The following is a 27,178-nucleotide window of genomic DNA, read 5'->3' as shown; positions in this document are numbered from 1 at the left end:
CTTGCCAGCGATGCCCACTTCAGGGAAGCAGTAATAAGATCAGCAAGTATTGCCACACAATTTTGCAATTATTTCCCTAAACTGTACTAACTGGTGTGACAAGAAATAAAAAAATACATGAAAACCTTGTACGGAAATGTGAAATAAGGAGAAAGAGAATAGTGAATATGTAATGGCATTACATCTCTCCATTTTATCCTCAGATGGTACAACTGCAGAGAGCTGGGGGAAGCTTCTCACATCTTAATCATGCCACTCAGCCATTTACTTAGTTGTTTACAAGATAAAGATTATTTTCCCTCTTCATGCTCTTTTAATAGCAAGGCACCTAATGCCTCCCCAAACAGCACAGCTAAGTATGCAAACTCAGCAGGGTGAGTGAAAGTGAACCTGCATTCTCCTATGCAATGGGTTCATATATTAGCTGTCCAGCAGATGCCACCACTGACAATATCATATATTAATACAACAGAGATTATTGAATGAGGTGCAATACTGGTAATAAAGATACAAAATTGGCGAAGTAGAAAACGTTTCTACAAACTATTAAATATTGAAGGTGATCACAGATCCAACTGTAATATATTTAAATGTAACAAAGCAATGGAAAGAATTGCTTTTTTCCTCAAAATAAGTGAGTTTTGTTTTTACATATTTTGAGCAAGCATCCTCATTTTTCTCTGAATAAGATGAGATTGTGATTTATGTGCATATTTTCTTTCCTCGTTTCAAATAAGAGCCAACAAGCATGTCAAAACTTCTATCTTTCCTCTCCGCCATAGTATATAATTTTGGTAGCAGGTACGCCCACCTGGATGAGTCATAATGAGTAATGGGTGGGATCTCGGTATCCCAAAAAGAGACGAGCAGGAAATGGCAGTTATATGCCATAGCTCAATTACTATTTTGTGGAAATAAAGAATATTCCAAACTAGTACTGTACACATACTTACTTAACTTTGCAGCCCATGACACGCTGGTTGGGACATTTTTGAATGCATGAACCAACATGGAAGCCATGATTAAAAGGTTAATTCCTATTAAAAGAAAGCAGGTTTTAACCAACGTGCTCAATAACAATATAAGGAACGTCTATTTATTTTTTCCCCCCCAACAGCAGTAATTTGAACAAACACACAAGCAAATTTCTGGATATACGATGACTGGCTAAGGAGACAATGATTGGCATGATGACCAAGCAATGTGGGAATGGTAATATTACAGCTTAAAAAATAACTCTTTCATCTTCACAGGAATACCATTACAATTTCCCCCCCCCCTGTAATATACAGAATGTCACTCCCAAAAGAAAGATACAATTAATATCTCACTCACGAGACTGACCAAGTCATCTATTTAACTTCACTTGTGTAAATGCTTTTATTGCACTGCCGACCATGGTGTATTCCCAACATACATTACAACAAAAGTTTTAGGAAAAGCTACATGGTGAAATACACATCAACATAAAAGGCCATCAACATCTATTATAAAAACGTTACTTAACCACTGTGGTTAAACTTGCTCAGTGAAAGTAAACCATTTCTATGCATTCAGATTTTTAACCTGAGTTTGAAACAATTTTTTTTCATGGTAAAATAGATAGAGTGAGAAATGTACCAAGCACCGTAGTAATGGCAATGTCACAGCTTGGTTATGGTCACCTCATGAATGAAAACATTTATCATTATTTGTCATGACATATCCTCTTATATAGACAAAAATATGCAACATTACACTCAGATCACATGAAAAACAGATAGAAAAGGACCAGGAAGCTTCAGCTATTGTGGAGAGATTGTAAGCGTGAGAGAGAGATGATCATGGGCTTTGAAGCTCTCACCTACTCCTGTGACACTGCAATACTATGCGTGTACTGTGGTAACCAGGCAGAAAGTTTACCATTTACAAACAATCTCCAAACCCACAAAATCAAATATAAACCAATGACTAATAAATACAACCACAAATAGGACTAGATGTTGCCTGGACTTTTTAGGGCCAATGCACCAAGGGTCAAGGTTGTAAGCTTAGTTTGGACACCGTTGGGTGACATCACGGTAACAAGTTAAATTATGGAACAATGTAATTTACATGAACAGACTTAACGCTATCCTAGTTATCACCAGGTTATTTAAAATCAGCGTAGGGGAAATACTGTAACATGTAATGATGAAAAGAAATCATGCTGAAAAGGCTTCCAAGCTGAGCGCAGTACTATAATTTAACAGTAGTTCCTTTTGTCAGAAGTCCGTTCTATCATATATCGGACTTCAACAGGTATGGAGCACGTAAACATTAACAAAAGTTGACAGTGAATCCATGATGTTCGCTCATCCATGAAACCATCAGTATAAACACTGCCGCTCAAAGGCACTTTTCAGGCCAAGTGCGGCATAGCCAGAGAGACAGACAGCCCCACAGACAAGACAGTCGCTCCTCACTCGCTGACTATCGCACGCAACTCTACACCATAACTGACACCACACATAAAAAATAATTTAAAATACTGCAGCGTTGGTTCACAGCCCAGCCCTTCCTTTACACACACCGACCCCAAACCAGGGGGAGGGGGGTTAGGAACCGCAGCCGCGGCCCCGTCTTCGGTCCATAAACTCGATTCTCGACTTCCTTTTACCCGGGATTTGCTGGCTCTCTCCGCTCCCTGCACTTTACTCTCTGCTCCCCGGACTTCCCTCTTCGCTCCCCCGGCTCTCCCCTTCTTTCCTCCACTCGGTAAAACTAGCAGCCCAACGGAACCCAAGGACCCTCCCAGCCTAACCCAAACCCCGCCTGACCGCACCCTCGCCACATTTCATCCATCTCCACTCGCACCGCACACTAATATCTCCTGCAGTGGAGCAGATTCATGTGATAAATTATCAAGGAGCTAGAATCACTTGCATTTTGCCGTAGGCGGCAGGTGTCTTGTTCAGGCAGTAAGTGAGGATCCCCCTCCTGTCGTTAAGTCCCCAGCGCTGGGGGTGGGGTTTGGGCCGGAGTTGGAGATGGCGGCGATGGCAATGAAGATGCGGGCGGCGGGGATCCTGAACCGGCTCTCGGTACTCAGGCATCTGCGTTACTCAGGTACACCACAGTAAAATGTCGCTTAGTCACTGAAAGATTTCATGGCCGGGAAATAAACAATTTGTTGTGTCCCGATGGGTCTCCGCCCTGGCCTCCAATAACTTAGCTGACTAAACTTAGTGGCTTCTGAAAACAGGCGGTTTACCGCTGGCGGGGATTTATCAATATAATCTAGTCAATGTAGCGGGCTTTGCGGCTGTACTGTTTACTTGGATTTTGGAATAAAAATGTAGCCACCGTGTATGACAGACTGGTCTTTTCAATCAGAAGAAAACCGATTATTCGTTGCCTTAAAAACAAACATGTATAGCTTCTTTCTCCAAGGGATGATTCTCAAGTGTTCGATATTTTGCCTTTTTCTGTTTTTATCTCTGATATGTTTGCTTTGGTCGAGGCGTACTTGATGCGGAACTGATCAACCTCCAGAAACAGGACAAATAGTTCCTTGTAATTTATATTATTATAGGCCGTAACTGTGCAGAACTCATTTACACATTAAAATATTTGTAATTTTCAATACTATCTCAATAGTTTAATTGTTAGTTTGGTTCAGTTGGCAGCATTAACGTTTGAGTCAGAAAGTTGTGGGTTCAAACCCAACTCCTCAAATGACATACCAATGCAGTAACGAACGAATAACTTATTGTTTAACATACAGTGTGCATGAATGAGATGTGGAATAGAAGACCTGTTTATCTATTTCTATAGTTCAGATGGATGTGAAAAATCCCATAGTCCTATTTGAAAGAGAGCAGTGTTATGCCAGTGGTCTCCCTCAATCAATACCACTGAAAATCAATTTAACTAGTCATTCCCCTTATCTTGGGAAGGATATTATTGCCATAGAAGCTTCACCAGACTCGTTCCTGGGATGGCGGGACTGTCCTATGAAGGGAGATTGGGGAAACTGGGCCTGTATTCTCTAGAGTTTTGAAAAATGAGAGGTGATCTCATTGAAATCAACAAAATACTTAAAGGGATAGACAGGGTAGATGCAGGTAAGATGGTTCCTCTGGTTGGGGAGTCCAGAACCAGGGGAAACAATTTCAAAATAAGGGGGAAGCCACTTAGGACAGAGATGAAGAGAAATTTCTTTACTCAGAGGGTTGTGAATCTTTGGAATTCTCTACCCCAGAGGGCTTTGGAAGCTCAGTCATTGAGTATGTTTAAAGCAGAGATTGACAGATTTCTAAATACCAATGCCATAAAGGGATATGGGGATAGTGTGGGGAAAAGGCATTGAAGTGGATGATCAGCCATGATCGTATTGAATGGCGAAGCAGGCTGAATGGCCTACTCCTGTGTTCCTATTTGTCTCATTGAGTTCTTACAAAGTTGTAATTAGTGGAATACACAACAATGAAAGGATAAAAAAACTCAGACCACTTGTTGGAAGTAGTATTGACAGAGTTGCTGAAATAAAGGTCAATTTAACAATTTATACTTTAGAGTTATTTGCATTTTGCAGGATGAAAGGCATTCACAGCAGGACTTGTAATACCTTCCTCGTAACCTCTTGCTCTAAATATCGAATATCAACTATCAATTTTTGGGTAATTAAATGAACCCTGAGCAGTTTGACACAAATGTAAATAGAGTCCGAAGAAAATTCAGTGATTGTAGAAGGGAAGTTTGCAAACATATTTTTGAGAAATAAAAAGTATGTTACTAAAATCTATCATGGCCAAGCCTCCCCTTTTGAATTGACAGTGAACAGCTGGTTTTTGCTATCATATCTTTAGAACAATACCTCACTAGATCTGTTATGTTTTTTCTGTTTTTTTTAGAAAATGTTATGGTGTTGAGAAATGTGAAGCATTCTCTTGATTTCAGTTTTAAAAGCCCTAATGAGCACAAGTCAGCCCAGAAGTGGGGCAGTTTGCTGATGATTGCACAATGTTCAGCGCCATTCGCGACTCTTCCGATACTGAAACAGCCCATGTCCATAATGCAGCAAGACTTGGACAATATCCAGGCTTGGGCTGATAAGTGGCAAGTAACATTCGTGCCACACAAGTGCCAGGCAATGACTATCTCAAACAAGAGAGAATCTAGTCTTGACATTCAAATTAGTCTTGATGCATTTTTCTCCACAAGAAAAGGCTTAGTTCTACAATCACTAGACTATTCTTGTGCTATTTTCTAGCTGTGAGATTCAAGAGGAAAAACAGGTTAATTATACATCTCATTCAAGTTTTAAAACATTAAACTTGAGAAAAGTTATAGGATACATGTTATGACATATGCAAGATACACTTATCTCAAACTGAAAACTATTTAATTAAACATTCACTTGCGATGCTGCCTTTTGGCAATTGGAGGCACGGAAATTCTGTTGTCTCAATGTAGCTTTCTGAATTTTGGTTCACCTCTGAAAGAATTAACGCACTTATACAGCAATTATGACATAGACTTCAAACAGTGAAATGGCATTGGGAATACAGCATCTAAAGTAAGCAAATGCAACAGCAATTCTGCAAAGTAACCTCTCGCAAAGAGCTTAGAGCTGGTTTTCAGAAGCTATCCATTGATGGTAAAATGTGGACCAGAGCATCAGCACGTACTCTGCTCTTCAATAAATAGTAACATAGGGTCTTTAACAACTGGCTGAACTGTCAAAACAGATAATTCACATCTTGGTGGAATACCTTATCCAAAAGAGGCTACCTTTACCATACACTGGAGGTCGATCTCGTTTATTCAGATAAGTCCGAATATGGGGCTCAAGCCTATCGATATGCTACTGGACCTTTCCCAACTATGTCTGTGTTGCTAAGTTTTATTTGCATTAACTGCTTTTCCATTCCATTGGTTTTTCTTACGGTTTATTCAAATCATTCTTGTGGATAGCACATCTCTAGGGTGTGGTCGTCATGCATCTAAAGGGTCTGCAGGCAGAGGGGAGGAGGCAGATACTGCAGGAGCCCCCCGAATGCATCTCGCTTTCCAACTGATATTCAGTTCTGAATAATGGTAAGAGTGATAGTTCCTCTGAGCAGCACAGCCAGATCTAAGTCCACAGCAGCACAGGTAGCTCAACTATACATGGAGTGGGGAGGGGGAAAAAAGGTAGATTGGGAAAGCAATAGTGATGGGGAATTCTTTAGTTAGGGAAAAAGATAGGCATTTCTGTGGCCGTAGATGTGAATCCATGATGGTATGTTGCCTCCCTGCTGCCAGGGACAAGGATGCCACTGAGTGGTTGCAGAGCACTCTGAGAGGGGTGGGGGCAGTGGTGGTGTTAAACAGCCAGCAGTCCTGGTCCATATCAGTAGTGACAACATAGGTAGAAAGAGGGATGAGGTCCTGTAGGCAGATTTTAGGGAGCTAGGAAAGAAACTAGCAAGCAAGTCATCAAAGGCAGTAACCTCTGGATTACTGCCTGCACCATGCGCTGGTGAGTATAGAAATAGGAGGATCAAGATGATAAATGCATAGGAGGGAGGGCTTTAGATTATTGGGACATTGGGACCAGTTCTGGGGAAGATGGAACCTGTACAGGCCGGACAGGTTGAACTTGAACAGCGCCTTCGCTCAGCCACTCGCTCCCCCTGCCCGCTTCACACTCCTCCCCCCACCCCCACCCCAACTACTCGCCCCTCCCCACTAGCCACTCCATCCCTCAGCCACACACTTGAGGCCTCCACACTTCCCTCCTCTCAGCCATTCACTTCTGTCCTCGAGGCTTTCTTCCCCACCCCCCCTCCCCACCAGCCGCTTCCCCCACCTCGGCTGCTCACTCCAGGCCTTGCCACTGCTCCTTGCTTCTCTCCCCCACCCACACCGGCTGCTTGCTCGCTCCCACCTTCCCCCCCCCCCCCCCCCAGCAGCTAGCTCCAAGCTGCGTCAGTTCCCTCCTCTTGGTCACTCGCCCCTATGTCGCTCTTTGCGGCCTAACTTGCGGCGCGGTGGTAAACGATCAAACGTGGGAGCGGGTGTCTGTTGGGGGGTGGGGTGGGGGGAGCAGGCAATGAGCGAGAGGGCGGGGGGTAGTGGGGGAGCGGGGAGCGAGTGGCCGGAAGCGATGGGGAGTGGCTAGGGGAAGGCAGCGGGGAACCTACGGCAAGAAGACAGGCGCAGGAGGAAGCGGCAAAGAGAGGCATGATGGCGGGAGGGAGCGGGGGACTGTTGGGGGTGAGATGGAGGGGGCGATTTTCGGGTTGCATTTGTTTGTTGTGATAAATTGAGTAGTGCCATCTTTAATCCTGGCAGTTGCCTAAAATGTTGCAGATAGTGGCGTTTCAGTGGAAAAGGCTGCATTTGTGCATTGCTAGTACTGCGTCACCTAGTGGTTACGTTGTCAGCAAACGCAGCCAGAGTAAAAATCTGACTACAAACCTGCAACTATCTCTCTTCATTCCCTGTTTCTATGCTGTGAGCACCTATCCGTGGTTAGACACTGCTCTCTCCGCGTCCACTGAGCTTGTTGGAATTGTCAGATGCACCGTGCTAGCCTTGCAAGGTGGGGATTTCGGCATTCCACAGAGTTCCAAAACTGCAACACAGGCCAAGTACAATCCACTTCTTTTGCAATGCTTTTCCACAGCTCACTGACAAATTATAGGTGCATTGTATGTAATGTTACATGTAATATGGGCATGAGACATTACACCTTGGAGCACAGATTTGAAAGATTTTGTAAGCAGCCACTTCGTTGAAATCTGCACCGTATTTTGAAACAGTTTTTATTATGCTTGGGAAACTGGTGTAATTAACAGCTTCTAAGGAGACGCAGTCAGCGAGCACTGTTGTTAACGTTCCTGACTCTGCATCTTCGGCCTTACCAGACATAAAGTCAAACAAAACATGCAGCACATAGTTGTCTCACTACTAGGTGTGGCCTCATCACAAATAATTGCAGAAGACTTACATATATTAATTTGAGACTTCATCTCCTCAACATGCAGCAAAAACCTTTGGTAGGTAGTCCTGTCGTAGTTTATTTGCACTTGGTAAGCAACCACATTATGTTGAATGAATTTTATTTTTATTATTCGTTCGGGGGATGTGGGCATCGCTGGCTAGGCCAGCATTTATTGCCCCTTCCTAATTGCCCTTGAGAAGGTGGTGGTGAGCTGCCTTGAACCTCTGCAGTCCTTGGGGTGTAGGTACACCAACAGCACTGTAAGGAAGGGAGTTCCAGGATTTTGACCCAACGACAGGGAAGGAACGGCGATATAGTTCCAAGTCAGGATGGTGCTCTCAAGCATCTGCTGCCTTGTCCTTCTAGGTGGTAGAGGTCGCAGGTTTGGAAGGTGCTGTAGAAGGATCCTTGGTGAGTTGCTGCAGTGCATTTTGTAGATGATGCACACTGCTGCCACTGTGCATCGGTGGTGGAGGGAGTGAATGTTGAAGGTGATAGATGGGGTGCCAATCAACCGGGCTGCTTTGTCCTGGATGGTGTCAAGCTTCTTGAGTATTGATGGAGCTGCACCCATCCAGGCAAATGGAGAGTATTCCATCATATTCCTGTCTTGTGCCTAGTAGATGGTGGACAGGCATTGGGGAGACAGGAGGTGAGTTACTCACTGAAGAATTCCCAGCCTCTGACCAGCTCTTGTAGCCACAGTATTTATGTGCTTGGTCCAGTACAGTTTCTGGTCAATGGTGACCACCCCCAGGATGTTGTTGATGGGGATTTAGCGAGGGTAATGCCATTGAATGTCAAGCAAAGATGGTTAGATTCTCTCTTCTTGGAAGTAGTTATTGCCTGGCACTTGTGTGGCCTGAATGTTACTTGCCACTGTTCAGCCAAAGCCTGAACGTTGTCCAGGTCTTGGTTTAGAAGGGATTTGAGGAAAACATTTTCACTTAGAAGGTGGTTGGAATCTTGAACGCACTGCCTAAAGAGGTGGTAGAGGCAGGAACACTCACAACGTTTAGGGAGTATTTAGATGAGCACTTGAAATGCCATAGCATACAAGGCTACGGGCCAAGTGCTGGAAAATGGGATTAGAATAGAAAGGCTTGATGGCCGGCACGGTCACGGTAGGCCGATGGGCATGTTTCTGTGCTGTCTAACTCTGTGACTCTATGAAGAGTCGCGAATGGTACTGAACATTGTGCAATCATCAGAGAACATCCCCACTTCTGGCCTTATGGAGGGAATGTCATTGTTAAAACAGCTGAAGATGGTTGGGCCAAGGGCACTTCCCTGAGGAACTCCTGCCATGATGTCCTGGGGCTGAGATGAATCACCTTCAACAACCACATCCATCTTCATTGTGCTAGGTGTGACTCCAGCCAGTGGAGATTCCCATTGACTTCAATTTTACTAGGGCTCCTTGATGCCACACTTGTTCACATGCTGTCTTGATGTCAAGGACAGTCATTCTCACCTCCCCTCTGGAATTCAGCTCTTTTGTCCATGTTAGGACCAAGGCTGTAATGAAGTCTGGAGCTGAGTGCCTCTGAGCTGACTTCAAAGTGTGATTACCTCTTTCAAAGATTCTCATTCTGCTTGCTTTTGGGATGAGTTAGGGCCTGACTGCTTAATGCTAATGCTATAGTATTTTAAATGCAGTCGCAAAGAACGCTTTGCAAGTGTGTGCTTTATGTTATTCTTGTTCAATTCATCCTCCTGGCCATGAAAATATTTTGAACTTATAGTAAATGATATCCAGAAGCTGATTTATTTAAGCTGAGCAATACAAGTATTTTTGGAAGTGTTAGCTCACAAAAGGGAGGCTGATCTAATCTGCAAACCAGCATTCATGTTGGAAGTAGGACAAAGGTCATCCCAGCCCTGTTTTATAGCCATGTATATGAAACGTGTAAATAATCTGTGCCAAAGTTCATCAGTTGAATAGTAGGCAGGATCTAGCAGACTTGCATGATTCAGAAGTAGACAGATTCAGTATTCCATGCTGCCTTTACTTCCCATTATGTATTAAAGGTTTTTACATATGTTTGGGCCATCACCGAAGTTTAGAATCAGTTAAATAATTGGAGGATTAAATTCTCGAATTGAACAGAATAAATACGGTCCATTTAGAAAAATTCCACAGCTGATCATAATACTTGTGCAGAAAAATTAAGTATATCTTTTTCTGCAGATAGGATTGCACACGAGGTCCTTGCAATTCACTTTCTGTTGAAAACTTACTACATAGGTTAAACTAAAATGCCAAGAATATCTTGAATATCTGATGTTGGTGTGGCATACTGTTTTCATGTCTCCTATCTTCCCAGTTATTCTCCCTCAGTATACATGGCCTTCAGGCCAAAGGGTGGTTTAACCTTTATCTTGCTGATTGTTGGTCCAAGATACTGTTCTTGCACAATTGATGTGATTGATGCAATTTGTTCTGGTAACAGAACACAGTGTGGTTATTTAGTAAGTTCATTAAATAGGGGAAAGGCGAATCAACAGAAAAAATTGAATTATGGCAGTATCTTTTTACTTTCTTCTCAAATAAAGGTGCATATGACATTGTGCCATAGATTTTCCAACATTAATTTTTGTTTCAATTACTGATGTAACTGGCTTCCTTTTGAAAATTAGCACAGTTGGAACAGTTCTATATAGGAGCCATGGAATTAAATTCAGAAGCAAAATACTGTGGATGCTGGAAATCTGAAATAAAAACAGAAAGTACTCAGCAGGTCAGGCAGCAACCATGGAGAGAGAAACAGAATTAACATTTTAGGTTGATGACTTTTTGTCAGAACAGGAAAATGTTAGAGATGTAAAATGTTTGAAGCAAGTATTGGAAAAGTTGAAGGCAGGGAAAGAACAAAAGGGAAGGTCTGTGATCGGGCAGAGAAGAGATTAAATGACATAGAATGATGTTGCAAGGCAAAAGGAGATGGTAATGGGACAAGTGAAGAAATAAAAGGGAATTGTTTATTCAGGGAGCAGTAACAGGGCAGTTAAATCATAATATGATTAGGCTGAGGCAGCGTGGTTTTATGTTTGAAATCATGTTTGACATCTTGGTGTGCTTGAGGGTGTAACTAGCAGGGTAGTTAAAAGGAACCAGTGGATGCAGTATGTTTTTAGATTTTCAAAAGGCATTCGATAAGGCGCCACACAAAATGTCACACAAGCTATGGGTTTGGGGGTAAAATATGAGCATGGGTAAAGGATTGTCTAAAGAATAGAAAACACAGTAGGAATAAATGGGTTATTTTCAGTTTGGCAGGCTGTAACTAGTGGGGCGCCACAAGCTATGTTCCCTCTTATTTCTGTTGGCTTCTTGTACTGAGCAGTCCCTTTAAGATGGCTGTGTGGCTACACGTGTGCATCTTAAAGGGAACATTGCTTGCATATGGCCTGTTTGTTCCCTGCGTGATGTGTTCCTGATTGCTGTGCAGTCTTGTACCCATACAGCTTAGAGGGAACATTGGCTGCAAGGATCAGTGCTGGGGCCTAGCTATTTACAATCTATATTAGTGACTTAGATGAAGGGACTGACTGTATTGTGATGCAAAGCTATGTTGGAAAATAAGCTGTGAGGAGGACATAAAGAGTTTACAAAGGGATATAAAAAGGTTAGTGAGTGGGCAAGAAGGTGACAGTTGGAGTATAATGTGGCAAAATGTGAGGTGATTTACTTTGGTAGGAAGAATAGGAAAACAGAATATATTTTGAAGGATAAATGATCAAATTTACTTTAAATTTTATACTAATTCATGAATCTAGTCTTATTTTTAAGTTGATTAATTTAAATTAAAGTAAAAGATTATCAGTATACTCACCCCATCTGACCCCTTAACCTGTGATGTTCCTTGGCGACATTATTGTTTGCTTCCTCATAGTCAATGCTGCTCTGTTCCCAATCCTCCTTTTTTCCGATTATTCAACAATTATTTGTAGTTATTCTTTTGGGCCTCCTTATCTCGAGAGACAATGGATACGCGCCTGGAGGTGGTCAGTGGTTTGTGAAGCAGCGCCTGGAGTGGCTATAAAGGCCAATTCTGGAGTGACAGGCTCTTCCACAGGTGCTGCAGAGAAATTTGTTTGTTGGGGCTGTTGCACAGTTGGCTCTCCCCTTGCGCCTCTGTCTTTTTTCCTGCCAACTACTAAGTCTCTTCGACTCGCCACAATTTAGCCCTGTCTTTATGGCTGCCCGCCAGCTCTGGCGAATGCTGGCAACTGACTCCCACGACTTGTGATCAATGTCACACGATTTCATGTCGCGTTTGCAGACGTCTTTATAACGGAGACATGGACGGCCGGTGGGTCTGATACCAGTGGCGAGCTCGCTGTACAATGTGTCTTTGGGGATCCTGCCATCTTCCATGCGGCTCACATGGCCAAGCCATCTCAAGCGCCGCTGACTCAGTAGTGTGTATAAGCTGGGGATGTTGGCCGCTTCAAGGACTTCTGTGTTGGAGATATAGTCCTGCCACCTGATGCCAAGTATTCTCCGAAGGCAGCGAAGATGGAATGAATTGAGACGTCGCTCTTGGCTGGCATACGTTGTCCAGGCCTCGCTGCCGTAGAGCAAGGTACTGAGGACACAGGCCTGATACACTCGGACTTTTGTGTTCCGTGTCAGTGCGCCATTTTCCCACACTCTCTTGGCCAGTCTGAACATAGCAGTGGAAGCCTTACCCATGCGCTTGTTGATTTCTGCATCTAGAGACAGGTTACTGGTGATAGTTGAGCCTAGGTAGGTGAACTCTTGAACCACTTCCAGAGCGTGGTCGCCAATATTGATGGATGGAGCATTTCTGACATCCTGCCCCATGATGTTCGTTTTCTTGAGGCTGATGGTTAAGCCAAATTCATTGCAGGCAGACGCAAACCTGTCGATGAGACTCTGCAGGCATTCTTCAGTGTGAGATGTTAAAGCAGCATCGTCAGCAAAGAGGAGTTCTCTGATGAGGACTTTCCGTACTTTGGACTTCGCTCTTAGACGGGCAAGGTTGAACAACCTGCCCCCTGATCTTGTGTGGAGGAAAATTCCTTCTTCAGAGGATTTGAACGCATGTGAAAGCAGCAGGGAGAAGAAAATCCCAAAAAGTGTGGGTGCGAGAACACAGCCCTGTTTCACACCACTCAGGATAGGAAAGGGCTCTGATGAGGAGCCACCATGTTGAATTGTGCCTTTCATATTGTCATGGAATGAGGTGATGATACTTAGTAGCTTTGGTGGACATCCAATCTTTTCTAGTAGTCTGAAGAGACCACGTCTGCTGACGAGGTCAAAGGCTTTGGTGAGATCAATGAAAGCAATGTAGAGGGGCATCTGTTGTTCACGGCATTTCTCCTGTATCTGACGAAGGGAGAACAGCATGTCAATAGTCGATCTCTCTGCACGAAAGCCACACTGTGCCTCAGGGTAGACGCGCTCGGCCAGCTTCTGGAGCCTGTTCAGAGCGACTCGAGCAAAGACTTTCCCCACTATGCTGAGCAGGGAGATTCCACGGTAGTTGTTGCAGTCACCGCGGTCACCTTTGTTTTTGTAGAGGGTGATGATGTTGGCATCGCGCATGTCCTGGGGTACTAGTTATATTAAACAGTTTAAGATATAAATTTAATACAGTACTTTATAGTTTCCTGGTCCTAGGTTAAACCACTGCCCTCGTTTCGAAAAAAACTTGATACTCATCAACCAATCACCTACCTGCTGTCCTATGAAGTTGCTCTGCTTTTTTTTGGAAATACACCTGGGAAGGTATGCCGCCGCCATTGCCGCTGTCTCCAAACAGGTTCACACAATTCCCTTGTTCTTTCGCTTATTCGTCACGTCCACTGCTGGTGCCTCTGGTCAGGTCCGCACTGCTCCCCCGTATTCTCTTTTCTATTCTCTGCCACTGCTGCTGGTGTCTCCGATCAGGGCAGCGCTGTTCCGCCACTTTCTGGTTTATTCGCTGCTGCTGGTGCCTCTGATCAGGTCCAAAGCTTTAACCAAATAGAAAAGAAACAATAGATGTACCATTACACTACAAGGTGTATTCTGTAGGCCTCTGACTGGTGGGAAAGAAATAGATGAACAAATTTGCATGGAAATTACAACGAAGTGCAAAAACTATATTGTAGTTATAATGGGGAACTTTAATAATCCCAGTATGTATCAAGATAATTATAGCGTAAAGGGCTAAGAGGTGGATGAGTTTCTAAAGTGTGTTCAGGAGAATTTTCTTGTTCAGAATGGTTCCAATCCAACAAAGAAGGAGGCATCGCTGGATCTGATTCTTCGGAATGAGGTGGACCAAGTGGATTAAGTGTCAGTAGGGGTATGTTTAGGGAACAGTGATCATAGGATCATAAGGTTTAACATAGCTATGGAAAAGGACATAGAGCAATGCAGAGCAAAAATAACTAATTGGGGGAGGGGCAACTTCAGTGGAGTGAGAACAGATCTAGCCCACATAAATTGCAATCAGTGGTTGGCGGGCAAAACTGTAATTGAACAATAGGCTGTCTTTAAAGAGAAGACAGCTTGGGTACAGTTGAGGTCCATTCCCACAAGGGGGAAAGGTAAGACAAACAAAGCCAGAGTTCCCTGGATGACGAAAGGATTTGAGTGTAAGGTGAAGCAGAAAAAGGGTGTGTATGGCAGGTGTCAGGTTGATAATATAAGTGAGAACCAGGCTGAATATAGAAAGCTCAGAGGGGAAGTGAAAAAAGAAATGAGAGCCGCAAAGAGAGACTATAAGAAGAGACTGGCAGCTGACAAAAGGAATCCAAAAGTCTTCTATAGGCATATAAGTGGTAAAAGGAGGAGTAGGGCTGATTAGGGACCAACAAGGGGATTTATGCCTGGAGGCAGAGGGCATGGCTGAGTGATTAAATGAATACTTTTCAGTTGTTTTTACTAAGGAAGAAGATGCTGCCAAAGTTGTAGTGAAAGAGGAGGTAATTGAGACACTGGAAGGGCTAAAAATTGATAAAGAGGAGGTATTCGAAATGCTGGCTGTACTTACTTAAAGTTGATAAGTCACCAGGACCGGATCAGATGCATCCGAGGATACTGAGGGAAGTTAATGGTGGAAACTATGGAGGCGTTGGCTATAATCTTCCAATCCTCCTTAGATAGAGGGATGGTGCTAGAGGACTGGAGAAGTGCAGATATTATACCCTTGTTTAAAAAAGGGTGTAAAGATAAGCCCACAACTACAGGTCAGTCAGTTTAACCTTGGTGGTGGGAAAGCTTTTAGAAACTGTAATCTGGGACAAAATTAACAGTCACTTGGACAAATGTGCATTAGTTAAGGAAAACCAACACTGACTTATTAAGGGCAAATCGTATTCAGCTCATTTGATCTGAGTTTTTTTTGATGAGGTAACGGAGAATGTTGATGAGGGTAATGTGGTTGATGTGGTGTACACTGACTTCCAAAAGGCATTTGATAAAGTGCTACATAACAGGCTTATCAGCAAAGTTGAAGCCCATGGAACAAAAGGGACAGTGACAACATGAATATGAAGTTGGCTGGGTGACAGGAAACAAAGAGTAGGGTTGAATGTTTGTTTTTCAAACTGGAGAATGGTATATTGTGGGGTTCCCCAGCCTTTGGTATTAGGACCACTGCTTTTCTTGACCTATATTAATGACCTAGACTTGGGTGTGTGGGGCACAATTTCAAAACTTGCAGATGACACAAAACTTGGAAGTATTGTGAACTGTGAGGAAGATCGTGATAGACTTTGAGGACACAGACAGGCTAGTGGAATGGGCAGACATATGGCAGATGAAATTTAATACAGAGCAGTGTGATGTGATGCATTTTGTTAGGAAGAATGAGGAAAGGCAATATGAAATAAAGAATAGAATTCTAAAGGGGGTATAAGAGCGGAGGAACCTGGGGGTATATGTGCACAAATCGTTGAAGGTGGCAGGGCAGGATGGTAAAGCGGTTAACAAGGCATGCAAGATCCTGGGCTTTATAAATAGAGGCGTAGAGTACAAAAGCAAGGAAGTTATGCTGAGCCTTTTATAAAACACTGGTTCGGTCTCAACTTGAGTTTTATCCAGTTCTGGGCACCACACTTTAGGAAGGATGTGAATGCATTGGAGAGGGTGCAGAAAAGGTTGATAAGAATGGTTCCGGGGATGAGAGACATCAGCTACATGAATAGATTGGTGAAGCTGGGGCTGTTGCCTTTAGGGAAGAGAAGGTTGAGAGCAGATTTGACAGAGGTTATCAAAATCTGGACAGGGTAGATAGGGAGGTACAATTCCCATTGGCAGAAGGGTCAAGAACCAGAGGACACCAATTTAAGATGATTGACAAAAGAACCAGAGGCGACATGAAAAATTATTTTTACGCAGTGAGTGGTTAGGATCTGGGATGCACTGCCTGACAGTGTAGTGGAGGCAGATTCAATCATGGCTTTCAAAAGGGAATTGGATAACTCTGTGAAGAGAAAAGATTTGTAGAGCTACGGGTAAAGGTAGAGGAGTGGGACTAGCTGAGTAGCTGTTCGAATGCCGGGACAAGATGGGACAAATGGCTGCCTCCTGTGCTGTACCATTCTATGAATCTATTGTATGATTCTGAATGGTGAGGAACTAATAAATGTTGGTTTTCGAAGGGAGTTGGGTCTTGTTATACATGGCACAGAAAGCTAACATGCAGGTACAGCAAGCAAAGAAAGGTAAATAATATGTTGCCCTTTATTGCAAAGGGGTTGGAGTACAAGAGTCATTTAATGAGCTCTTTCTGCAACTGTACAGGGCTTTGGTGAGACCACACATGGAGTACAGATGTCGTTTTGGTGTCTCTACTAAGGAAGGATATACTTGCTTTAGAGGGGTGCAACGAATGTTCACTGGATTAATTCCTGGGATGAAAACATTATTCTATGAAGGGAGACTGAGCAGAATGGGCCTGTATTATCATGTTTTGAAGTATGAGAGGTGACCTCGTTGAAACATACAAGATTCTGAGAAGGCTCGACAGGGTATATGCCGAGAAACTTTTTTCCCTTGCTGGAGAGCCTAAAACTAGTGGACATAGTTTCAGGATAAGGGGTCAATCATTTAGAACTGAGATGAGAAATTTCCCCACTTAGATGGTAGTGAATCTATGGAATTCTCGACTGCAGAGTGCTGGGGATGCTCAGTCATGAAGTATATTCAAGGCTGAGATCGATAGATTTTTAGACTCCAAGGGAATCAGAAAATCTAGGGAAAATGGAATTGTGGTCAAAGATCAACCTGATCTTAACGAATGGTGGAGCAGGCTCGAGGAACCATATGGCCTGCTCCTGCGCCTATTTATTATATCCTTATGTTGAGGAAGTGTAAATGGAAATAGCAGAATCATCATCAACAGCTACCATCCAAAATAAAATGGGGGCAATAGTTATGATCTGAAGTTGTTGAACTCAATATTGAGTTCGGAAGGTTGTAAAATGCCTAGTTGAAAGATCAGGTACTGTGCCTTGAGCTTAATGTTGATCTTCATCGCAACAGTTTTGGAGGCCGAGGTACAGGCAGTGGGACAGAGGATGAAAATGACAGGCGACAGGAAAGTTGGGTTCTCTGTTGCAAACTGGAGGTATTTTGCAAAGTGGTCTTTGCAATATTTTTATTCTGCATTTGGTCTCCCCGGTGTAGTGCAAACCAGATCATGAACAGTGAATCTGTATACTAAATTGAAAAAAAAAGTACAAGTAAATTGCTGTTTCATCTGCAAGGTGTGGGTGGCATTCTGGACAGTGGGAAGTGTTGCATCTTTTGTGTTTGTATGGGAAAGTATTTTGGGAAGGGGAGGGCATGATGGGGTCGACAGAGGAATGGACCAGGGTGTCCCTACAGAGCTGAAAGGGGAGGGGAAGATGTGTTTGGTGGTGTCACACCAGAGGTGTCGGAAATGGCAGAGGACAATCCGTTGACTGTGGAGGCTGGTGGGGTGCAAGGCGAGGACAAAGGAAACCCCACTATGGTTCTCTTAAACTCCCACCCCATTCCACACCTCCACCTATCAGTAGCTAGAAACTATATTAGTATACTGTTCAAAAAGTTGATTCATGAAAATAAGCTTTTACTTATTGACAAATGATTACCTGTCATCAGACTGGACTACAAGGTAATTACTTTAGAATGTGGTTTTAAATTGGCAAAAATGACCGAATATGTAATGGTTAATGTCACAAATAATATGAACCCTACTATTACATTTGTAGTTTTCTTTCTAAAGTAGAAATTTGTTGTGGTGCTCATGAGGAGTTTAAGTTGTTGGAAGGGGTTAGTTAACATCGTCACCAAAAGAAATTATAAACCAATGTTTAAATCAACTTAAGACAATAATTTTAATTAGTTATGGTAAAATAGTGTGTTCAACTTTGCTCATCTAAAGTCCTAACTCCTTTATTCCAATTATGAATGAAGATTGTGAAGAGCAACAGCCTGAACATACAATCCATGTGAAACTCAACAAGTAACTGTTCTCCATGTGGGAACCGCTGCCATTAATATCAAACTGTGCTTATGGGAAAGCAATCAATTTCTTATCCAACCCAAAGTTTACTGCTAATCCCATAGGACTCTTATTCAATACCCTCTTGTGTGAAATAATATTTAATAATAAAATCCAGGTGTAAATGTTACATCAATAAATCTAGTAACTTCCTCAGAAATGTAACCAAGTTGATAAAATATTACCTTTTCCAGAAGCCTTGTTGAGATCCTTTAATAACACTTTATTTAGGGGCTCACACAGAGTTTATCTAATGATGTATGCTGGCAAATTGCCGATAACTGAAGCTAATGAATGTGTAATGTCTAAATTCTGACTTGATGCCCTTTTTGAATATTGGCATCATGTGGCCTCTAGCTCGTCCCTGGAAACACTCTTAGACCCCAGTGAACTCTATGAGCAAGGGGCTTGCTGAGCCCAACTCCCATTTCTAAGGGCACCCTTTGGTGAATACTGTTAGGCCCAACAACCTGATCTGTTCAGAAAGCTATGAAGTTAATAATTTCATTGCTACTTGATAAACTTTTCTTCACACAAACTTCAAATTCATTTAGTAAATTTGGAGTTAATACTGAAATTTGTTGTGCAAACTTTTTTATTTTGCTTGGCCTTGACTGGGGTAGGGAGAAGTGAGGAAATGCCTATAAAGGGACTTGGAGGATTTGATTGAGTGCATAAATGGTATGGGAAATATTTTTAATTGCCACTATATAATATTTTAAATTAGCCAGTAATGGGTTATCCCTGATTAGTATAAATCTGAAGAGTGAGCAGTGATGCATTTGGTAAATTTGAAGGGGGTGGGGGGAATAGACCTTTTTAGGTTGACTTCAGTCAAATCTTTCACAGCACTCTTGAAGAGTAGTATGTTAATAGAACAGCATCTTCATCAACTAGGTTTGTGCATAGTGAATTCTTAACGTTCTGAGGAGTCTATTCTGCTAATGTACACAACCTTTAGTTTTGATGCATCAATGGGGGTTATCTTGTCAAGAATGAACTTGTGAAGAAAAATCTTCTTGAAACATTGAATAAAGGTAATGGCTATTAAAAACATTTTAGCTTGCTTGAAATTAACTTTTTTGTCTTTTTAAAAATAAAATGTATTTGGTTTAATAGAAGCCTAATTCTGACTTCCTCAGAGGTTGGCTAATCTTTAATATACTATGTCTAATTGCTATAATTTCCTTTCAGATTATACCTGTCGCCATTTCACAGTTTCTTCAATTATGATGGGTATGTATTTTCAGCAAGAGGGACAAAAGAAAGCTGTATGTAACATGCCCTTTCCCTTTTTTGCCAATCTTCATAGTGGGTGCACTTAGGTTCTATGACTATTTACATTGTAAAATATTGCATGCTACAAACAAAAGTCAGCCCAGGTCAATTTTTCATATGCAGCCGACTATCAGGTCTATGTTTCAATATAAAATGGTGTGTGTGAGGAAAAAATATATACTATGCTAAAATCGATAAGACTGGATATTTTCCATTCTAATAAGGTTGATTTGATAAGGTTCCCCACGGTAGGCTATTGCAGAAAATACGGAAGTATGGGGTTGAAGGTGATTTAGAGCTTTGGATCAGAAATTGGCTAGCTGAAAGAAGACAGAGGGTGGTGGTTGATGGCAAATGTTCATCCTGGAGTTTAGTTACTAGTGGTGTACCGCAAGGTTCTGTTTTGGGGCCACTGTTGTTTGTCATTTTTATAAACGACCTGGATGAGGGTGTAGAAGGGTGGGTTAGTAAATTTGCGGATGACACGAAGGTCGGTGGAGTTGTGGATAGTGTCGAAGGGTGTTGTAGGGTACAGAGGGACATAGATAGGCTGCAGAGCTGGGCTGAGAGATGGCAAATGGAGTTTAATGCGGAGAAGTGTGAGGTGATTCACTTTGGAAGGAGTAACAGCAATGCAGAGTACTGGGCTAATGGGAAGATTCTTGGTAGTGTAGATGAGCAGAGAGATCTTGGTATCCAGGTACATAAATCCCTGAAAGTTGCTACCCAGGTTAATAGGGCTGTTAAGAAGGCATATGGTGTGTTAGCTTTTATTAGTAGGGGGATCGAGTTTCGGAGCCACGAGGTCATGATGCAGCTGTACAAAACTCTGGTGAGGCCGCACCTTGAGTATTGCGTGCAGTTCTGGTCACCGCATTATAGGAAGGATGTGGAAGCTTTGGAAAGGGTGCAGAGGAGATTTACTAGGATGTTGCCTGGTATGGAAGGAAGGTCTTACGAGGAAAGGCTGAGGGACTTGGGGTTGTTTTCGTTGGAGAGAAGGAGGAGGAGAGGTGACTTAATAGAGACATACAAGATAATCAGAGGGTTAGATAGGGTGGATAGTGAGAGTCTTTTTCCTCGGATGAGGATGGCAAACACGAGGGGACATAGCTTTAAGTTGAGGGGTGAAAGATATAGGACAGATGTCAGAGGTAGTTTCTTTACGCAGAGAGTAGTAGGGGCGTGGAACGCCCTGCCTGCAACAGTAGACTCGCCAACTTTAAGGGCATTTAAGTGGTCATTGGATAGACATATGGATGTAAATGGAATAGTGTAGGTCAGATGATCGGCGCAACATCGAGGGCCGAAGGGCCTGTACTGCGCTGTAATATTCTAATTCTAATCTAATCTAATAATTCCAAATAAAATGCTGAAAAGCCTAATTACTTTGTGCTGAGCAGACCTTTGTTAATAGTTATGATAAATACGTGTATTGATAAAAATGCAGTATACAGATTTAAAGATAACTAGTATTTTGGCATGAGCTTTTTAGACATTTTTTCTTATGCTTATTCTAAGCTTCTCACAAACAAGCTTAGTCTCTCATCAGGTAGTGTACATTTTGAGTTTAATTGCATTTCCTGTCTATGAGATCAATTTCACACAATTAGATTGATGATGTGCAGAAGCAAAAAGATTACGAAATTACTAATGGAACAATAATAAACAGAAAAAAAACTTGCATTTAAACAGCGCCTTTCACTGCCATGGGATGTCCCAAAGGGCTTTACAGCCAATGAAATACAGATTTAGAAAGTCATGAGCCGTTAATTTTGCCCTTCAGATTTTCTCCAAGTAAAAATGAAGTCTAACAAACTTTTGTAAAATTTTTTCTTATGATTGAAACAGTATATTAGTATGAAAGAGGAATAATTTCCTTTTATAAATTGGATGCTCCAATTAAAAGGTTATGCAAATAGAATATGAGTCATGGAGGTCCATGCATCCCAATGAATGAGCCACTCGGGCAGAACTAAAGAACTAGCAGAAAGGCATGAGACATACGAGTTAGGAGCAGAGGTAGGCCATTTGGCCCCTCTAGCCTGCTCTGCTATTCAATAAGATCATGGCTGATATGTGTGTCTCGAATTCTACACTCCCATCTACCCCTGATAATCTTTGATTCCCTTGCCTATCAAGAATCTATCTACCACCGCCTTAAAATTATTCAATGACCCTGTCTTCACCACCTTCTGAGGCAGAAAGTTCCAAAGTCGCACAACCCTTTGAGAGCAAAAGTTTATCCTCATCTCTGTCCTAAAAGGGTGACCCCTAATTTTAAAGCAGTGCCCCCTAGTTCTGGTCTCTCCCACAAGAGAAACATCCTTTCCACATTCACCTTGTCAAGACCGTTCAGGATCTTATATACTTCAAACAAGTCTCCCCTCACTCTTCTAAACTCCAGTGAAAACAACCCAATCTGTCCACGGTTACAGTATATGGCTGCACAGGTCAGGGGTGCCCTCCAGTACCTCATCCAAATGGCCATCCTTCATGTATGGGCCCAGACAACCCTGTGGACTATACGAACACAGGAAAGGGAGAGGGACCCAACATCCACATAGGTGCATGCTGTTTGAGTCATTCAACAGCATTCAGGATGTTAGTCCAGTTGAAGAATGTAAGGAAGTTTTTAGTAATCTCTTCATCTAATCAGTTTATTATTAGGTCTCAATGTGTCTCCATTTTGGAGAGTCATTATGGTATTATAAACAGGGTATGGAATTAAGATTTGATGTTGAGTCTCCTCCCCCTCCCATTAAAGGCCTGCTACCCAACCCGAACCAGACCGGACCCGACTATGTGCCGGGGTCGGGTTGCTCTTCCGGGTCCGGCTTTCGGTCTCGTGTGGGGCTGGGTGCGGGTCGGACAGACGCAGCAAGAATTGCAGTTAAGTCTTAAAAGTAAAAAAACCTACCTGAGCTGGGAGTCCGGGACGTCAAGGAGGGAAACCCTTGAGCGTGAGCGTCTCTATGACGTCATCACACTCATGCTGCAGCTTCCTGAAGATTGGAAATCGCAAGGTAGGTAAAGGGAACATTCCAGTGGTTGGGTCGGGTTGAGCGCGGGAAAAATTGGAGGGACTCAGGCCAGGTCGGGCTTGGGTCCTGTCGGGTTCGGGTCGAGTTTTTTTTTTCCCTGACCTGAGCAGGCCTTTACCTTCCATGGCTAGTCCAGTATGGAACTAAGCCATGAACAACAAATGTCCCGTGCTGAATTTGTTGAGCGCTGTCGACTTGCAATGGTGATGCTACAGTTGACCTGAATACTTCTGGCCTAGGGAGAAGAAAGAAAAGGAGTCATTTTTTTTTTTCCTCTTGGTTTCTTTCTGGAACCAGTGTTTTTTTTGTGGCCACCAATTCAAAGTAACATCAGACTTGGCTGTGATGTCTGCCACAGTTGGCTTTGGTCAACAGCAGGCACTTAGGAACATAGAACATAGAAAAATAGGAGTACGCCATTCGGTGCTTCGAGCCTGCTCTGCCGTTCAGTACGATCATGGCTGATCATCCAAACTCAGTAACCTGTTTCCGCTTTCTCCCCGTATCCCTTGATCTCATTAGTCCTAAGAACTATATCTACCACTTCTTCTGCTGTGATCAGTACTGATTGACTCACATAAAAATGATTTTTTTTTTGGCGTAGCCACTTTGTACTAGTCGGCATTTTGTAGTCCATTACTTTTTGTTTCTGCTGGATTCATTAGCGTGCTGTCTCAGCAAAGATCTCTACCTCCTGGTGCCAACCTGCAAAGGGGCCGAAGCAGCGGGGTGCGGTCAGACTAGTCTGTCATTTCACCTCAGTGAAGCCTGTTCATCGCAGGCCATGGCAGTGTTACCACTCACCTGGGAACACATGCTGTATGAGCTGCAACATATTCCCAATCATCTGCAGCACTGCTTCATCAAAGAGCTTCTCATTGGGAATGTGCAGTCTGTCATCCCTAGAGAAGGAAAAGAAGGCAATTGGACATTATTCCAATTGGCTAGAAGGAAGATTCTGGTAAATACCTGATCTAATAAAATTTGTTATCTGGACTCAGTGTCTCTCCATTTTGGGACGTTACGAACATATGAACATGTGAATTAGGAGGAGGGACAGGTCACTCGACCCCTCGAGCCTGCTCCACCATTCAACAAGATCATGGCTGATCTGATTGTAACCTCAACTCCACATTCCCACCTACCCCTGATAACCTTTCAGCCCCTTGCTTATCTTTGGGAAAGCATTTGACCTCCACTACACCCCACACTGGGCAAACACACCGCCCTCCCCCCCCCCCCCCCCCCCCCCCAAAAAAAACAACTTGGAACCATTCTTTAATATTCTAAGAGGTTACATATGCACAATATACCAAATTGATTTTTAAAAAAAAAATTTTTTTTAAAAAGAAGCTCCTGCATTTTGTAAACTTTACTGTCTTTCTTTGTAGAGAGGACCCATATCAACTGTGAAATTAAAGGTGATGTTGCAGTTGTGCGATTTAATACACCAGATTCTAAGGTAATAACTCATTTTGGCCTTTAATATCTTTTATTTGCTGCTAATATTGAATCCGTGTAATCATCAATTTGCCTTTGTAACAACGAATAAAGCAAAACTTATTTCATTTGGCTGGTAACATATTGCTTACAGCAACCACAGACAATTAATGGCCTGTTGAGTGGCAACTTGAGGTTATTCGACATCCTTTCAAGTGCAGCACCCTCTACAGAAGATCTATGGCTTGTCAGCAAGTCAAGCAACAGCATGTCTCTTCAACCAATCAGATTGAAGAATCCTCACCGAGACATGTAGTCTAAACCAGGAAGTATAAATTAGAATGTTTAATTCAGTGTAAAATCATATACAGAAAGTGAAATAGAGAAGGAAAGAAATATGGGATTAAGAGAATGAGAAATAAGAGAAAGCACAAGTTAACACATTGAATTTAGAAAAAAAACTCCAACAATAATTTAAATCTGAAGGAATGAGACCTCACAGTTCTAAAAGTAAATTTTAACTGCCAGAATGGTTGTTTAGCAATAATTAAGATTCATTATGCCGTTAAAATATTCACTTGCACCTGAATGCACAAGCCCTTCTGGTGTGTTTAGCGGGTAACTGGTGGGTAAGTACACCAACTTCATGCTCTTGATATGTTTTAATGCCGAGCCGGTCAGTGAGATACCGGTGTTGCGAAGCCTGTGTAGGAGCAGGGCAAATCAGACAAACAACTTCCTGAATTCCATGTTTTTACTGCACATGTGTGGATACTGGAAGTTGATGTTTGATTTACACCATAATAACAGTGAGTGTTGACAGACTTAGTTATTTTTAATGCAAAATTTGGGCCGCTATATTTTTGTAGTCAAGGATTCTGCACATGCAAATATAGGTTTGTGCACATTTAATAATTTAATGAATAAATCTGTAGAGATTAAAATTAAACTGAAAAAGGAGGCTTCTTTTGAATGTTGAGTTCATTGTTCAGTGGAGAACCAAGCTGAAAACAAAAAGTACATGAGAACTGAAAAAGGAATTGAGAGATACAGAGTGTATGTGAATAGATTAGCAGGTAACCTAAAAGGGACCCCAAAAGTTTTTTATAAATGTATACATAGTAAAAGGGTGGAGCTGATTTAGGGACCAAAGAGATCTTTTTTATGGAGACAGAAGGAAGGGCTGAGGTACTAAATTAATACTTTGCATCTGTCTTGAAGCGAGGCTGCCAATGCCAGAATAAAGAAGATAATAGAGAATTTGGATAGGATTAAAAATAGATAAATAGGTTAAAAGGTTGGCAGCACTCAAAATGGAAAAGTCACCCTGTCCAAATGGGAGGCATCCTAAGCTGTTAAGGAATGTAAATGCAGAAACTGCAGAGGCTCTGACTGCAATCTTCCAATTATCTTTGGATTTTGAAGTGGTGCCAGAGGACTAAAAGATTGGAAATGTTACACCCATGATTCAAAAAGGGGAGAGGGATAAACTTGACAATTCTAGGCCATTCAGCCCAACAATGGTGGGGTGGAAAATTTTAGAGATATTAATCTATGACTGAGTGAATTAGCATTTGGAAAAATATGCATTAACAAATGAAAGCTAGCATGGATTTGTTAAAGGAAAATTATGTTTGACTAAGAACATGGGTTCTTTGACTAAGTAACAAAGAGAGTGGATGAGCTTATGCTGTTGATGTGTATATGTACTTTCAAAAGTCATTAAAAAAAACGCACAATAGACTGATTCGCAAAATTGAAGCCCCTGGGATTAAAGGGCCACAGCCTGCATGGATGCAAAATTGGCTACAGGACAGAAAACAGAGAGTATTGATGAATGGTTGTTTTCAGACCGGAAGGAAGTATGCAGTGGTGTCCCCCATGGGTCGCTGTTGGGACCATTGATGTTTTTGATCTATATTAATGATCTGAACTTGGGTATGCAGGGCATAATGCCAATTGCAAATGACACTAAACTCAGAAATGTAGCGAACAGTGAGGAGGACAGGAACAGACATCAGGAAGCCATTGTTTTGTTGCATTTCCTAGGCAGGATTGGGAGAGACAGCCCTTATAGACTGAATCTAGAGGAAGCATGGGAGCCCCTACGTCTGGAGCCCGCTCAATTGCACGAGTTGCTGGAAGGTGCTCGCTTAAAGGGAATCATCAATCACCCATAGAAGTGTCTTTGACTCTCTTGAGCCAGACCCACAAGGCAGTGGGTACGATTTGACCCATAGCTGAGACCTGGTTGATGCACGCCAGGGTGTGTCCACATGACAGTGGGCCTGTATATCACATCTCGAGTTCAGCCTTAGGGTGCTTAGTTGCCATGTGTCACCGTAAGGAGTCACTACAGGGGGACATAGACTGGTAAAATGGGCAGATGCATGGCAGATGAAATTTAATGCAGAGAAGTGTGAAGTGATTCATTTCCTTAGGAAGAATGAAGAGAGGCAATATAAAATAAAGTCAGGGACATGAGGGCAATTGTACACAAGCCTTAGGAAGCCAGAATAAGTTGAGATGGCTGTTTAAAATGGTGTATGGGATCTTTGGCTATATAAGTTGAGGCATAGAGTACAAAAGCTGGTGTATTTGGATTTCCGAAAGGTGTTTGATAAAGTGCCATATCAAAGGTTACTACACAAAATAAAAGCTCATGGTATAGAGGGCAACATATTAGCACGGATAGAGGATTGGTTAGGTAACAGAAAGCAGAGAGTAGGGATAAATGGGTCATTTTCAGGTTGGCAAGCTGTAACTAGTAGAGTGCTACAGGGATCAGTGTTGGGGCCTCAACTATTTACAATCTACATAAATGACTTGGATGAGGGGACCAATGTATGGTTGCTAAGTTTGCTGATGTCACAAAGTTAGGTAGGAGAGTATGTTGTGAAGAGGATATTAGGAGTCAGAAAAGGGATTTAGATAGGTTAAGTGAGTGGGCA

General features: G+C 42.4%; 2 protein-coding genes across 3 annotated transcripts in view; one reads left to right on the top strand and one right to left on the bottom strand.

Annotated features, from left to right (window-relative positions):
• Positions 1 to 2,970, bottom strand: part of hadhb (hydroxyacyl-CoA dehydrogenase trifunctional multienzyme complex subunit beta) — a 41,314-nt gene extending 38,344 nt beyond the window's left edge. Inside the window, exons 1-2 of one of the 2 annotated variants that reach the window (XM_068024073.1) lie at positions 2,905 to 2,970; positions 954 to 1,037 (exon numbers count right to left, since the gene is read on the bottom strand). In XM_068024073.1, coding sequence (XP_067880174.1) covers positions 954 to 1,020 — 67 coding nt within the window. In that variant the 5' untranslated portion in view covers positions 1,021 to 1,037; positions 2,905 to 2,970. Of the gene's footprint in view, positions 1 to 953; positions 1,038 to 2,638; positions 2,769 to 2,904 lie in introns of those variants that run through there. The other variant, XM_068024071.1, reaches the window with a different exon arrangement.
• hadhab (hydroxyacyl-CoA dehydrogenase trifunctional multienzyme complex subunit alpha b) overlaps positions 2,961 to 27,178 on the top strand; it is a 90,732-nt gene continuing 66,514 nt past the window's right edge. Inside the window, exons 1-3 of the mRNA XM_068024070.1 lie at positions 2,961 to 3,087; positions 19,660 to 19,701; positions 24,179 to 24,249. Of these exons, the coding sequence (XP_067880171.1) occupies positions 3,009 to 3,087; positions 19,660 to 19,701; positions 24,179 to 24,249 (192 nt within the window). The 5' untranslated portion in view covers positions 2,961 to 3,008. The remainder of the gene's footprint in view (positions 3,088 to 19,659; positions 19,702 to 24,178; positions 24,250 to 27,178) is intronic.

Source organism: Heterodontus francisci, chromosome 3, assembly GCF_036365525.1.
Source record: "Heterodontus francisci isolate sHetFra1 chromosome 3, sHetFra1.hap1, whole genome shotgun sequence".
Taxonomy (NCBI): Eukaryota; Metazoa; Chordata; class Chondrichthyes; order Heterodontiformes; family Heterodontidae; genus Heterodontus; species Heterodontus francisci.
Note: the sequence above shows the minus strand (reverse complement) of the source record. Positions and strands in the feature narration are given on the sequence as shown.